General features: G+C 36.0%; 1 protein-coding gene across 1 annotated transcript in view; it reads right to left on the bottom strand.

Annotated features, from left to right (window-relative positions):
• Positions 1 to 13616, bottom strand: part of TTC27 (tetratricopeptide repeat domain 27) — a 1013239-nt gene extending 999623 nt beyond the window's left edge. The window contains exons 1-2 of the mRNA XM_053711856.1: positions 13556 to 13616; positions 7944 to 8135 (exon numbers count right to left, since the gene is read on the bottom strand). Coding sequence (XP_053567831.1) covers positions 7944 to 8019 — 76 coding nt within the window. The 5' untranslated portion in view covers positions 8020 to 8135; positions 13556 to 13616. The remainder of the gene's footprint in view (positions 1 to 7943; positions 8136 to 13555) is intronic.
• Positions 13617 to 16508: the final 2892 nt, after the last annotated feature.

Raw genomic sequence — 16508 nt, 5'->3', positions numbered from 1 at the left:
CAGCGCGCGCAAGGAGTGCATAATTCGCTGGTGATGGAAGTAAAAGAAAGGTGTCAATGCTGAAGCTGCTGCCTTGAAGTCCCGATTACTCCCTGGAGGTGTCCGGTGTGGCAAAAGGTGTACGTCTTAGGAGAGCAGCAATCAGGCCCAGGAGTATACGATAGCGGAGGTCCTAACCGCAAGTATTTACTGTATTGGCTAAACATCGCCTAAAAAGACACCTGAAATGCTTGTATGACTCTGAACCTGCTTATATTTAATAGCCTGACATTCATGTGGTGCCTGTAACTGGGGCCTTAGCTCTTTTCCTTACCCCGCCAAACACGTTTCCAGCTGTGTTAAAAGTACAGGCGCTTGGACATACTTAAAAATTTGCAAGTAGAGGTTTAAGCTGTTACCTTCAAGCTGTGTTGCCATTTGAGAATATCCAAGCTCAAAGGAGAAGTATTACTACTATGTATCTCGCTTGGCGTGCCAAGGAACAAGACTAACACCTTAAATACTAGGAACGTTTTACCTGCTAGAAACCTTGCAACAAAAGGAAAAGACTCCTGACTAGGAGAAACTAATTCTACCTGTTTTAAATGTGTTGCCTTTCAGTATATGGTTTGCTGTTGTCAGTTATAAGCATTGCATAGATTATAAATATCAGAGTGCTGGCAATTATCTGGTGCAGGAAGGCTATAGAAAACTGTAACTGTAATTATGGTAGCTGGTTAAGCGCTAAAGAAAGTATCCCCTAAAGACTGTAAGGGATCCTAAGATATGCTTATGTTTGCAATAATAGGAGAATTACTTTGTTACTTTGTTAACATATAATTTACTGATCTCGGTTCCCCTCGGTTCCCCTCAAAGTGTGTATCTGTCTACCCCATACTGCAGTGTCAAGCCAGTATTCTCAGTAACAACACGTGAGGAACTGCAAAAAAAAAAAAAAAAAAAAAAAAATCTTCTCTTCTTTTCCCTTTTATATTTTCTTGTTGTTACACTGTGGTAATAGAACTTAAGCAGAATTTAGATAGCAACAAATTGGAAAGGAACAAGGGCTGAATCACCTGAGCACGTTTGTTTTCTCTTTTTACTTTTTTCACTTCTTTTTCCTTTTTTTTTTTTCTTTGTTTGTTTTTCTCTTCTTCCTTTTTTTTCCTTCTAAGTCTTCCCCCACACCACTATATCACATGGAAAGATTTGTATCACACTCCAAGGCAAATTCCCCGATAATGCCACCTAAACACAAAGAAAAAAAAAACACTAGACAAAATGACACTAGCATCTCACAGGATGCTTCACATAACACAGTTTTAAACCCTGACTCACCCAATCTACTCAGCCAAATAGCTGGAATTATTAATCCACAGTTTGATTCATTAAAGATAGAGATAACCACATTAACCAATGAGGTAAGGCAGTTTCACACTAGGCTTGAAGAAGCAGAAAACAGGATCTCAGATTTGGAAGACAGGGTTAATAATCAAGACCATCTTACTATATCACACCAAAACAAGTTAGACGAGTTACAGACTAGAGTCGAGGAGATAGAGGATCGCGCTCGCCGTAATAATTTTAGGATAATTGGGTTACCAGAATCTGATAAGTATCAAGATCTAATTGCTTTTGCCTCTACTATGCTTCCTGAGATATTAAATTGCCCAAACAATAGCCCAATTAGAATTGAGCGTGCGCACAGAGTAGGGCCTACACGCTTAAGTAAAGATGGAAACTCGAGACCAAGAGCTGTGATAGTTAAAGTAGCGTATTTTCAAGATAAGGTTAACCTTTTCAGATGTTATAGAAAGAAATACCCACTGACAATAGACCAACACAAGATTCTTTTATTTTCAGATTTTTCTATAGAAACCTTAGGTAAACGTAGGGAAATGTCCCCATTTTGCTCAAAACTCATACAGGCTAATTATAATGCCAGGCTGCTGTACCCAGCAAAAATTGCAGTGATGTTAAATGGTGAAGTTAAGACACTAAAAGACCCTAAGGAAGCTCAATGTTTTTTAACAGAAAATAAGATTACCTAATGTATGGTCTTAGTATAATTATGCTTAAGAGACATTGTATCTAAAATGTTTTGCTTTGACTGTGTTTGGTCCTCTTTTAATTTTTTTATTCTTTTTGTCCCTATCTTTTTTCTGGGAGTTGTCTGGCGCGGGGGGGGGGGGGGGCATATTAGCTTTTTTTTTTTTTTTTTTTTTTTTTTTTCCCTTTTTATGGTCTTGGAGGGATGCTATGTGGCACTTTTGTACAACATATGCCTGGCTCTGATATAAAAATCCTGTCATGGAATGTGGGAGGGATAACCTCCCCCAGCAAAAGAAAATCCATTATTAGACAGGCTGGGAAACTAAAACCCGATATTCTTTGCTTACAAGAGACCCATCTTAAAGCCCCAGAACTAGTTAAATTAAAAATTCAATGGGTAGGCGAAGTTATTGCTACTCCATGCGCCCAGAGAAAGAGAGGGGTTGCAATCTTAATCAATAAAAATCTGAGTTATAAGGTTGTCCATGATGAGAAAGATAGTGACGGCAGATTTCAAATAATTAAAATAGAAATTAATAATTCAGCTCTTATTTTATGTAATGTATATGGTCCCAATTCTACTGATTGGGAATTCTGGGATAACCTACGTGGAAAACTTTTTAAATTTTCCAATGAAAATATAATTATGGCGGGGGATTTCAATATGGTTCCGGACTCTAAGCTTGATAGATTTGATAAAGGACAGCAAGGTAAAAAAACTTGTGAAAATAGATTGCTGCGAAATTTTTGTAACTCTCTGGATCTCAAAGATATCTGGCGTCTACAAAACCCGGATTTGAGAATGTATACCTGTGAGTCGAAAAGTCACAAAACATTTTCGAGAATCGATCTGTTCTTGGTTTCAGACAAAATATGTGGACTAAATATAGTAGCAGACATTGCAGACATAGTCATTTCGGACCATGCCATCCTAACATTGATTATTAAATCTAATCTTAAGAAGGAACCAAATAATTTTTCCAAATTTTTTTTTCCTAAATATTGGGTCCATAATATTAAATTTAAGAACTGGTTACAGTCCAAATGGACGGAGTTTTACAGTTTTAATAAAACACATATAAATAAAACAGAAATCTTTTGGGAGACTGCCAAATGTTTTTTTAGAGGGGAAATAAAGGCGTACATGTGCAAATGGAAACGTAAGAATAAGCAGAGGGAGTATCAATTAGCTAATGCTCTTAAGAATAGCTTTAGGACATATATTTCAACAGTCAGTGATCAAAATTGGGATAAGTACATTAAGGCCAAAGCAGAGAGAGATTTATTCTTAAAGCAACAAACAGCAAATATAGAACTGAGGCAGAAAGCATTATATGGGGGTTTTTCAGGACACTCAGCGAAATATCTTGCACGTCTCACTAAGAAAAATTCAAATAATAGGATAATGGCAGTCCAATTTAACAAGCAAAGATTCACTAACAACTCAGACATTAAAAAAGTTTTCCACCAGTTTTATCAAAACCTATATGCAGAAAGGGAGGTCCACTTCGAAAATAAAGAAATATTCTGGCAGAACATCAAAACCCCAAAACTAACTCTGGAGCAAATAAATAATATTAATCAACCCATTTCTATGGATGAAATTAATGCAAGTATTAAAAGCTCTAAGCTAAGCAAGGCGCCAGGGCCTGATTTTCTCCCCTCTGAATTTTATAAAATGCTCCAAGAGCAAGTAAGTCCAATTTTGTTTAAGTTGTTTAATGAGTATTACCAGAATGGAAAAGATTGCTCCAGTAACTTTGCAGCTTCAAATATAGCTCTGATCCTGAAAAAAGATAAAGATGCTGAAAATCCCTCTTCTTATCGCCCCATCTCTCTACTTAATGTAGATTATAAATTAATAACATCTATCCTAGCGAAGAGATTACAAAAATATCTTGATTCCCTAATTCATACTGACCAAGTGGGATTTATGACAGGCCGTAGCTCAATGAAAAGCTTGCGGAAAGTTACAATCTTGCTGGACTGGTACCGAAATAAAACCCACTCAAAAAGAACCCATTCAAGAAACGATGCAGCAATCCTTACAGTCGATGCCGAGAAGGCATTCGACTCGATCACCTGGGACCACTTATTTACTTCTCTGACAAAATTTGGTCTTACAGGACAATTCCAACAATTCATTCTTAATATCTATAGGAATCCTTTTTCGTCTCTAATTATTAATGATGAAGTGTCGGATAGATTCAAGCTAAACAGAGGCACTAGACAAGGGTGTCCGCTATCGCCTCTTCTCTTTAACCTCTCTCTGGAACCCCTAGCGATCCTGCTAAGACAGGAACTTAAAGGGATATGTCTGGGGAAGAATAGTATGACTCTCCTTCTGTATGCAGATGACTTGCTCATCTTTCTTAATAATACAACACAGAGTATACCTCAACTAATAAGCATTATAGACATTTACAGCTCCATCTCAGGGTACAAGATAAACACCTCTAAATCAGAGTTATTATGGATCGCGAAGACCCCATATAGTATAAGAAGCCATCCCTTCAAAGAAGTTAAAAATATAAAATATTTAGGTATTGTTCTTAGTGCAGACCCTGCATGCTGGTATGCACTAAATTTCCCTGATTTCTTTGAATATGGGAAAAAAAAACTAGAACAGTGTATGAAATTACCCTTATCTCTCTCTGCACGAGTGGCTCTAATTAAAACTGTCTTATTCCCTAAACTAATATACCTGTTACAAAATCTCCCCCTCTTACTATCTCGGAAAGATCTAAATGCGTTTAACCGGGTTTGCTCTGTCTTTATATGGCAAGGCAAACGACCACGACTATCTATGCAGAAACTGGCCATGCGCAAAAGTATGGCTGGAATGGCATTTCCAAATATTCAATACTACAACTGGGTATCTTTGTTTAAGTACGCAGTAGATTGGATCACCAAAAAAGAATATTTGACTTCATTAGAAATAGAATCGGATCTGGTTTCGCCATTCACCTTAAATGCGATCTTACACTGTTGCCCAACTAAATTACCAGCTAATATTTGTAATATGATAACTTTTGGCAATATTATTCGCGCCTGGCATAGAACATGTTTACAGATTAATGTAATACCATACGTATCCAACTATTTAACGATTACAGGGAATCCAGAATTCATTGTAGGACTGGGTCGATCCATCTTTTCAAAATGGAAGAATCAAGGATTAATATATCTTGTCCAATTAATCGATATCTCAACTGGCCATATTAAACCCTTCTGCCAGATTACTAGAGAGTTTGGAATCACCCAATCTGAATTTTTCGCATACCTCCAACTTAGACATTTCCTTCAGGCGATTAAAACTAAATATAACCCAGATTGGGAATTAGGTAATTTAGCAGATAATATTAAAGCTTACGCAAAAGGTAATTTCGCAATTACTAATTTCTACGATACCCTTATTTGTCACATGGGTTACCAAGCTATGAACGCAATATCCAATAAATGGAATAGCCTGCTCCCAGGGGTGTCTATGGAAAATATCCAAGCAAGCTTTTTACTGGCAAAAAAAACGAAAACTTCTAATGCCTGCAAAGAATCACATTTTAAATTGATTAATATGATCTACATCACCCCAAAAAAACTTGCAGGATGGTACACAACCAGTAATTTATGTCCCAGATGTAGCTCAGATAGGGCAGATTTACTCCACTGCTTCTGGTGGTGCCCAAAGATAAGGCAGTTTTGGTCCAAAATCAATTTTTGGCTTAATAAATTTATGGATACACCGATATTATTAAAACCCCAACAGATTGTTGTCTTAGTAAGTCCAGGAGAAAAGTATAGGAATACTTACTTAATCAATACTGTTATTATGATCGGGCGGATATTAATATTGGAAAAATGGAAAGCTACGGTAGCTCCCAGTATGACTGAGTTTTCCAAGCGTATAGAAACACAAATAATAATAGACCAATATAATATCCAGATCTGGAACGAAAAACAGATAGAATCTTTTTTTGCCAAGTGGACTAGGGTTATCCAAATAATGTCAATGGGAGTTCAAAAACAAATGGTTTTCCCATTTAAGCAATCTATTTTCTTTCAATTAAACATCCTTAATGGTAACTTTCCCACTAGCTGGGCGAACTAGCTAGATGGATTAGATCTCCCCCGCTATAACTATATCTATAATAATAATTATAATACTAATAACAACAAATTTTTTTTTTTTTTTTTTTTTTTTTTTTTTTTTTTTTTTCTTCCCACGCCACCCCCTGCGCCAGCCCTCCACATACAAACCCTGAGAGTTTTCTTATATGAAACAAAGGAAGTTTTTGTTTAAGTGTACCAAAGAAATGTATATCGGTTCTAAGTTAGGTTGGATTCGAAAGAAGGAGAATTAATGTAAATACTCTTGAATTTTAATTTTGAAGCGTACTCTTGATTGATGTACAACTGTTTTTTTCTTTTTCTTTTTGTCTTTGTAAATTGTATGGTTTCTTTTTTCCTGTTGTTATGTTATCAAGAGAAAAGAAAAAGCTTTAATAAAAAGAAAATTTAAAAAAAAAAAAAAGGACTGTGCGCTAGGCTAATTTACCAAACTCCTCACTAGTCCCAATAACCATCAAAATGGGATAGATCGCAATGTAAAAAACAGAAAGTAAGTGGGAGCGCTACAATTGCCAAAGTTAAATAAATGTAAAATAAATTTGCCCAAATTCAGAAAATAAAATCAAGAACAATTTATTCTCAAATAATCTTATCATAAAATTATATAAAAGGAATATAAAATTAAATCGGACGTCTCCGATACAGCAATAATATAAGACAGTATAAAACAGGGCTAACAGCCTGCAGCAGTTTGTGTGCATAAATGTACTCTCAGTGTATATAAATGAGTGGGGCATATGTTTAACCCCAATGTCCAGATCCGTTTGTTGCTCACATTGTTGCGGTCTACGTGGTCACTTAATTACCCACTAAGTGTGTTAGACCGGTCTATTCCCACGTAACCTGACTTTGTACCAACACCTCTCTGGTGCCGTTTAACGGATCTGGACATTGGGGTTAACCATATCCCCCACTCATTATATACACTGAGAGTACATTTATGCACACATAAACTGCTGCAGGCTGCTAGCTCTGTTTTATACTGTATTATATTATTGCTGTATCGGAGACATCTGATTTCATTTTATATAATTATTTAAAAGGTTATTTGAGAATAAATTGGGGTTGATTTTATTTTCTGAATTTTGGGCACATTTATTTTACATTTATTTACCTATGGCAATTGTAGCGCTTCCACTTACTTTCTGTTTTCTAAGTCACTAAAGACAGCCCCATGATCACATGCTTTTTTATTAGCTTTTCACAACAGGGGAGTGCTAGCTCATGTGAGCCATATAGAAAACATTGTGCTCACGCCCGTGGGTTCTAACAACACAGCACTAACTGGCTTAAATGCAAGTCACTAGATAATAAATAAAAAAAGTAAAAGTGATTAGGGGGCTGTTAGAAGAGGCTTAGATACAAGGTAATCACAGAGATAGAAAGTGTATTAATATAACCATGTTTTCTGTGCAAAACTGAGGAATGGGTAATAAAGGGATTATTTATCTTTTTTAAAAAAAAAAAAAAAAATTTAGTTGATCGTCCCTTTGAGATTTGTATAGGTTGAACTCAATGGAGTTCTGGCTTTTGTCAACCTCATCTACTTTGCATGTTACACTGTGACTGGTTAGTCACTCCAGAAAATGCCCATGTAATAAAAACTTTTAAAATAGCACATTCTTTATACACAAAAAAACACACAAGTTGAAGTAAAAAAAAAATAACCCAAAAGGTGTCTAAGTGCATCTGATAACAATTCATTATTTAAAATAGTTCTCTGTTCAAAGTAAAATGCTTTTCACACCAACAACCAACACACAACTGTTTTTTCTCTGACCCACCTGGATTTCCATGTTGCTCCAATTGTGATTTTGCAGGAAAGCCCCTCAGCACATCGTGTTCCAGTGTTGCCCACATCCAGACAGTCAGATGGTTCCCAGTTCACCAATGAAATTTAGAGAAATTATGAAGGATAAACAGAAGGTGGATAATCAATACTTGATGATATTTTGCTCAGAATGATCCTGGGAATCCTGCAATTTTATTATAGTGATATTAGAGTAAACAAATACATCACAATTATTCACTTTATAGCAGCACCAGTGAAATGTATAGTTGTGTTTGAAAAACTTCACAAGATCCTGTGTAATTCGTTGTAGTGAAAAATATTAAAGGAACATTGCACTGTAAAATTGTTTTTCCTTGAATGTGTCTCCAATGCCTTTCTATACCAGGTGCAGCATATTAAATGTATAAGAAGATTATTATTTGTGTTTATTTTTGCATATGAAATAGTTGGTTTTGTTATTGTAACAACAACTTATTAAAATGGGTTGAGCTTAAAAGGAAATCAGATCTCCTTATTTTATCACTTTCTGTAAACACACGTGCTTCTTTATATTATCTCTGTATACCAAAGCCCAATACTTACAGAGAACAATTGAAAATTAACATTTTATTACTTCTCTTTCCTACATCCCACTGCAAATGTAATTTCTTCTGCTGACTACGTTTACACAGCTTTGCTTTAGCCTATACTTAAAGGGACGCTGAACCCAAATTTTTTTCTTTCATGATTCAGATAGAGCATGCAATTTTAAGCAACTTTCTAATTTACTCCGATTAACAATTTTCTTCAATCTCTTGCTATCTTTATTTGAAAAGCAAGAATGTAAGTTTAGAAGCCGGCCCATTTTTGGTTCACAACCTGGGTTGTCCTTGCTGATTGGACAGCACCAATAAACAAGTGCTGTCCAGTGTACTGAACTAAAAAGTGTCTGGCTCTTTAGCTTAGATGCCTTCTTTTTCAAATAAAGAAAGCAAGAGAATGAAGAAAAATTTATAATACGAGAAAATTAGAAAGTTGCTTAAAATTGCATGCTCTATCTGAATCATGAAAGAAAAAATTGGGTACAGTGTCCCTTTAAGTATAAAAACTTCAAGTATACATAGGCATACCACATGCAAACGCAGCTATTTCAAATGCTGATATAAAAAGGTAAAGGAGCTATTTGTAAACTTAATACAGCAGGATCACTGGGAACAAATTAAAGGGGAAAAAATGTTAGGATACACTGCCCCTTTAAGGTATAGAGGCAAAATGAAACTTTCATGATTCAGATAGAGCATGTGATTGTAAACAACTTTCTAATTTACTTCTATTAGCGAATTTGCATTGTTCTCTTGGTACCCTTTGTTGAAAAGCATACCTAGGTAGTCTCAGGAACAGCAATGTACTACTGGAAGCTTGCTGCTGATTGGTGGCTGTACACCTATGCAAGATATACATTATACAGTTTGCATTTCATGTCCTTTTAAGTTTTACTCATTAAGAAATAGGTAACAGGATTGTAAAAAGTTATATATTATATCTAAATGTAGCCACCAACCAGCAAGCGCTATCCAGGGTGCTAAACCAAAAATGGGCCGGCTCGTAGGCTTACATTCATGCTTTTTCAAATAAAGATACCCAGAGAACAAAGAAAAATTGATAATAGGAGTAAATTAGAAAGTTGCTCAAAATTGAATCATGAAAGTGTGGGTTCAGTATCCCTTCAAGTTGATTGTCTCCCTACTAATACTTAATAAGTAAATAGCTTATCGCTTCACATTATCTTCTAGGAACAACAACAATATATGCGCATAGGATATAAAATAAGAGTAGACAACTTCCTAACACATGGTGGCTGTGGATTATTATATTAGAATTATAAAATATCCATTTCTGTGCGTGCTTCATCTGCTTTATTGTTTGTTTGTTTTTGGACTTGCCAGTATAGTAAATCAAGAGTCATCAACTAAAGCAGTATATAGGATATACAAGATATGTTCAACTCTCAAACTTCCCATATATTTTTAATAATGTTTATTTCAATCTTGAGTTGTATGTTCATTTACAACAAAATGTTGGGTGTTGGGTTCTATTAATAAGGGGTAGTAGTTTATAAAATACAAATAAACTCTTAACGGGCCCCCCTGTGGTCAATCAAAAAGCAAATCCCTCCAAATGCACAAATGCAAGTAGAAACCAATGCTATTATTTTTTTAAAGGCACCAAAATGCCCAACTGCCTATAGCCCCACATGTTCTGGTCCATTTGAAATATATGGAATTGTGTAGGAGATGTACTTCAGTGTTTCTCAAGTACCCCTAACAGGACAGATTTTCATGATTTCTTAAAGGGACATAAAACAGGAAAACTGATTTGAAAAAAAGCTGCAGGAACAGGATAATATGCAATAACATAGTGAGTAGTGTAAGAAATGGTTTACTATGTATAAAATATATTATTACTTTATTACTATTATTTGTGTAGCGCTGCAAAAATTCCATATTCACATAGGTTTCTATCATGTATATATTCTTTTATATTTATATGCCAGAAAGGAAGCCAAACAATAGATGCTTCCTTACCTAAGATATGTTAATGGGAAGTTGGTCTCACAATCCTGTGAGCATTCAAATCTAAAAGGTGTATGGCCTGCTGTTAGACAGCTAGGTGCCAGGAACTATCTCACTACCCCCAAAGAGACATCTTGGGTTGGCTGGATGAGAGATTGGCCTAACTAGTTAAGTTAATATACATATACAGTTGGAACTAGATGTGTATAGACTGCTGAGAATGGAAGCAGCAGGTACTGGGGCCTGCCATGACTGGACCTTTGGAGAGGGGCTGCAGTTTTTGACAGTGCAGAGTGGAACTTTGGGAGCCCAGCAGTCTGAAGATCCTAGGTGAACCTTGAACCAGAAACCAGTCCTGGAGCATTCCCTAAACATCAGAGAACCACAAGCAGGAAGTTTGGGAACACAGGTCCATAAAAGAGTGAGACCCCAAATATATTAGTTTAATAATAGTATTTATAAGGACTGTTAGAGTATTTCATAGTAATTGAGTTATTTATCATGTATAGTTGTATGTATTGCTTTCCACTATTGTATCTGTTTATATATACATTTTCCTGATAAACAACTAATGTAACAGTGTTTTATTTAATTTCCTGTACACAATATAACAGCTTTTTTTATTTATCACTTTTGTGTATGTCTTGATTTGGTCATCTCTTCCCAAGTAAATTTCTTACAGTAGTTACTATTCCTCTGTAGTTGTGCACAGCAGTTTAATGTCCCTTTAACTAGAGTACAGGTGAAATAATCAACTGATGGGTGAGAACATGTTAGTAACGATGGTTACCGATCATCTGATTATTTCCCCTGTCCTCTAGTTAAAGGGACATTCCAGCCAAAATGGAAATACACATAGATAGATTTCAGATTTGAATAGAAGTATTTTTGTAATATACATGTATTAGAAAAATTGCTTATAATAAAAGCTATAGCTCTTTCAAATGTGTATCTAAGTATGCACCATGCACCAGCATTTTAAGCACAGCACTTGCTCAGAGAGCCTACGGTGCTTGTACCATCTGGTAATGACTCAATTTGTTAATTGTTGACATGATACAAGCCCCACTGGTGCTCTGAGCAGCTGCAGCACTTAAAATGCTGGTGCACTGAGAATAGTTATGCTTCACATGCACAGAAAAATGTTTACACTAAAACAGTTATAACTTTTAATAGAATTTTTGCAAATACATGTATATTGGAAATATGTTTCTATTCAAAGATGTAATACATCTATGTGTATGCTTACCATAATTTTTAGAGGTGAAACTGGGACCACCTGGTGCTGTGCCAGTGGGGGTGTGGTCAGGAGCGTGGTCAAGGGGGCGTGGCAATTACCGGTCCTTTTAAAGTAGTAGCTTTTATGTGTGTAATGTTTTGTGGATACTCTACCCTTCCTCAGTCAAACAAGTGAATCACACAGTTTAAATAGACCATAACACCACCCCCTAGTGAAAAAGGCACCATTACGTTGTCATTGCAAATAAATCATTAATCTAAATCTCAGATTCTATATAATGCCAAACATCACGCATAATTATCACTTTATCAATTTCACAATTTAATATCTGCAGAGTATTATGTGTTTTATGTGTCTAATTAAGGAACAGAGCCAAATACTGATAAGGCATAAATACAATATTGAATGAAAGTAAAAAAGAAACACGTACCTGCTAAAGCTGTTTAAGAGGTTACTCTATACCATAATGCAGGAAGATTATAGCCAAAATGCTATTCTGCATGAAGTAAAGCAAGATCCAGGCCAAAAATCCTGCCTGTCTGTACTTCCTAGTCATACCCATATGATTCCCCTAAAGGTGTATTACCGGCAATGACACCAAGGGTCGGGGGGGAGAAGGTGTTAAATTCTTAGAAAAGTAAACCAAGTAATACTACAAAATTTAAAAAAAACCTACGCTGCTCACTCAGCCTGTATTACTAAATGTAAACTTTGAAGGACACGAACGTTAAGCTAAGCAGGGCTGTATGTAACAAAGTACCAGCATCCAACTATGCTGGAGAGCCACAGTCCAGTCATTTTGAATAATGTGTCCGGGTTTCAGGTGGTCTGAAACCCGGACACATGATTTGAAACCTGAAGGTGGCAACCCTACTAGGACAGAATGAACAACTGGGTGGGACACTGGGACAGCTCCTCCAAACCGGGACAATCCCAGTAAAAGTGGGACTTCTGGTAAGCCTATCTATGTGCATTGATATTTTCACCGGAATGTCCCTTTTAAGATATCATGAAAATCTGACCTGTTAGTAGTCCTAAGGACTAGTGTACTTGACTCCAGTGGTGCTGAGGACAGCGCACACATAACACAAACTACTATGTATAAATAAATACAAATATGCAACAACTTAAAGACATGTTTTAGTTCTTAATCATGTGCCTTCAATCTATACATAAATCTATGTAATCTCTAATTATACATAAGGTGTCAGTATTGCTGGCTAGGGAATTCCAATGAAATAAAAAAATAAAATTTCAAAAGGCCTTTTGGGTGCTCAAATTATTCAACAACAAAGCCAAATGTTAGTCTCACGAAGAAAAAAAACACATAATGGGATTAGTATATTAAAACGTCTATTTATTTCACCCCCTCAAAAAGGTGCACAAGATTCAATATGGAAATTACGTTGTTAAGAGAAGCATCGCATGTAAATATACCAAGTTATACAGAAAGTGCAGGCAGAACAAAATACTAATAATATATGATCATTTAAAACACGTACTGGCAAAAGACACTGGAACATGTAAGCACATGTGTACATACTAGATGGATATGCAACTACGTAAAGCCTCATATTCCCGATATACGGAATCTACAGGAAGCCAGAGTACACACATACACACACAAATCATAACTATACGTGACAAAAACCTTTATAACGATCATATACACATTCTCTTACAGATAACTGATCATTTCTTACTCTGTAATGTAAATCGCCTAATGTATGGAATGGTTAGCTTCTTACATTTCAGTAGAAAGCCTATTAATGTGTGATTTACTAATGCAGAATCATAAATTTGCTCTCTTACCTTGTAAACATGTGCTGATTTTCAAGCTCAGTAAGCTGCCATGACAGTGCTGCTAAGCATGATGGGAGTGGTCATATGACATTATAGGAGGCGGTATGGATTCAGTGGTTACAGCACTGTCAGTCATAACAGCGAGCACTGTATACCGCTGCTTTGTTCCTCCAGTGTCCGTTTAAGGGGGAATTTTCTAATTGTTACTTGAACGCTGCTCTCTGATTTTAATTATACAAACGAGCAGGATGTAAGTAGTGCTGAAGAAATACTTGCTTAGTTACAGTTGGCACTTTTTTTAAGTGCGATGTTTGCCATATACAGGGAGCCAATTACACACAAAATGTGGCAATTATAGATGCATTTAAACGCTACACATAATTCATATTTTAAAAAATAGTGAGAACTTTCAAATGTATACTTTTTCTTAATTCTGTACAAAATTTCATGGCATTCCAAAGAATAGCAAACAATACATACAAGCATAATGAATTGACATAATGACATTGACATCCTGAATAAACATTATTACAATGCCATAGACTTTTTGCCCATACACATGATCCAGTTTCTTAGAATACCTCCAAACAAGTTTTTATAAGGATCTAAGAGCCCTGATGCAAACAACAACAAAAATGCCTCTGGCAGGTGCTGAAAGCTGACCAATAGAACTAAGATGGTCGCATGTTAAAGGGGCATGAAAGCCCCAAAAAATATTTCTTGATTCAGATAAAGATTACAATTTTAAACAAATTTTCAATTTACTTTTATTAACTAATTCCCTTCATGCTCTTGGTATCCTTTGTTGAAGAAGCTGCAATGCAATACTTGGAGCATTGGGTGAGCCAATAGAGAGAAATATGTGCAGCCACCAATCAACAGCTTCTGAGCCTACCTAGGTATCTTTTTCACCAAAGGAAACCTAGAGAACAAAACAAATTAGATAATAGTAGTAAATTGGGAAGTTGTTAAAAATCACATGCTCTCAAACTCAGAAAATCGAGAGTAGACACACTACAAATTGAAATTGAACAACTCAGAAAAAAACATATCTCTCAACCCAGTAAATCTACAGAGGGCGCCCTTAAACTGAAAAACACAGAATTAAATAAACTACTAAATGATAATGCAGTCCGCTCTATCAAAATGATAGACACCCACTATTATATATATGCAGACAAGCCCAACAGGATGCTGGCAAAAAGATTTGACAAGGATTACCACAATCCCATAACTACAACTAACTGACAATACCCTTACTTATGACCCACAACGTATAGCCAATACATTCGCTAAATATTTGCATGTCCTATCCCTCAACAGCATAAACAAAAACATATAGATGAATTTCTCCAAGACTGCCTAATCCCTAAAATTTCATCAGAAGACTTAAATAGCCTAAATACCCCAATAACCTTACAAGAGGTACTTTTGGTCATAAAATATATTAAAATAAATAAAGCTCCAGGCCCTGATGGATACACTGGTATTTTTTAATAACAAAACTACAAGATCTCTTGGCCCCATTATTGGTTGAAATTTTCAATTCCATCCTCCAGGGAACTATGGTCCCAGAGGAACTCTTAAGAGCTAGGATTTCAGTTATTTCCAAACCAGACAAAAATAAACAGCATTGCCAAAACTATAGGCCAATATCACTAATCAACTTAGATATTAAACTTTTTACTAAAATACTAGCGAACAGACTAAACCACCTCTTGATGAAACTGATTAACTACGACCAGGTCGGATTTGTAAAAAATAGAGAAGCACCCGATAACAATCTGACCTTCATAAATTACATAGAGATATTTTACACTTTATTTGGAATAGGAAAAACCCCAGAATTAATTAAAAAAATCATACTGAGACACAAGGAGGGGGGAGGTATGTCTAATCTCATTTCATACTTCTAAGCAGCACGAATGGCCCAAGCAGCATTATGGTATGATAAGGTTCAAAGTGCTTCTTGGATACAACTAGAGGCAGATATTGTAGACTTAGAACACATCTACAAGATATTATGGGAACCAAAATCTAACAGACCAAAAATAAGTTACAGTTACATTGCCTTAGGCCACACCCTTCATTTATGGGATAAACTTCATACTAAATTTTGCTTAGCTAATCATAGGTCAGGCATTGTCCCCCTTGTACCTCTCAATTCTTCCATAGACATCCTAGTTCAATCAAAATGGGCAAATAAAGGTCTCTATCGCATAGCTGACACATTCATATGCCGGAAATTGATCACATTTACTCAATATCGAAAATTGGATAACGATGATTGTAGTAGCTGGTTTCATTACTTTCAGCTTAGATCAAGAGTGACTGAGGTTCTGGGCTTATCCCCTATTCCATTACACACACCCTTTGAATCATTATGTTCCTTTGGAGACAAAAAGAAAGGTGCAATAGCGATTTTATACCTATACTTTAATATGACTGACAGAGAAACTAAAACTCTAACCATGACTAGATGGGAGGATGAACTAAGACGAGACTGGCCAGTTCAGACTTGGATAAAAACACTTGGGGAAGGTTCCTCATTCTCTCATAGCGCACCCCTTAAAGAAAATTACCTGAAAGTAGCTTTTAGGTGGTACTTACATCCTACATAACTCTATAACTCAAGCTGTCTAGCAACTAACATGCTTCAGAGGTTGTGGTAAGGACGGAGCATACCTTCATGCATGGTGGCACTGTACTAAGATTAATTACAAATGGACACAAACCGCCAAACTTTTAAGCACCCTATTTCACAGTGAAATTGATATTCTCCCTGAACAGGCTCTACCCCACTTCCCATTATAGGGAGTTACATATAGGCAAAATAAATTGATAACTTTTGTATGTACTGAAGTTAGAATCTGTATTGCACAATAATGGAAATTCGAGGTACCTCATTATAACTTAATTGAACGTAAGATTGCTCTTTTCTATCAAATGGAAAGCCTGTCTG

The sequence above is a fragment of the Bombina bombina genome, chromosome 4, assembly GCF_027579735.1.
Source record: "Bombina bombina isolate aBomBom1 chromosome 4, aBomBom1.pri, whole genome shotgun sequence".
In the NCBI taxonomy this organism is placed as follows: Eukaryota; Metazoa; Chordata; class Amphibia; order Anura; family Bombinatoridae; genus Bombina; species Bombina bombina.
The sequence above is the reverse complement of the archived record's forward strand: the minus strand, read 5'-3'. Positions and strand labels throughout refer to the sequence as shown.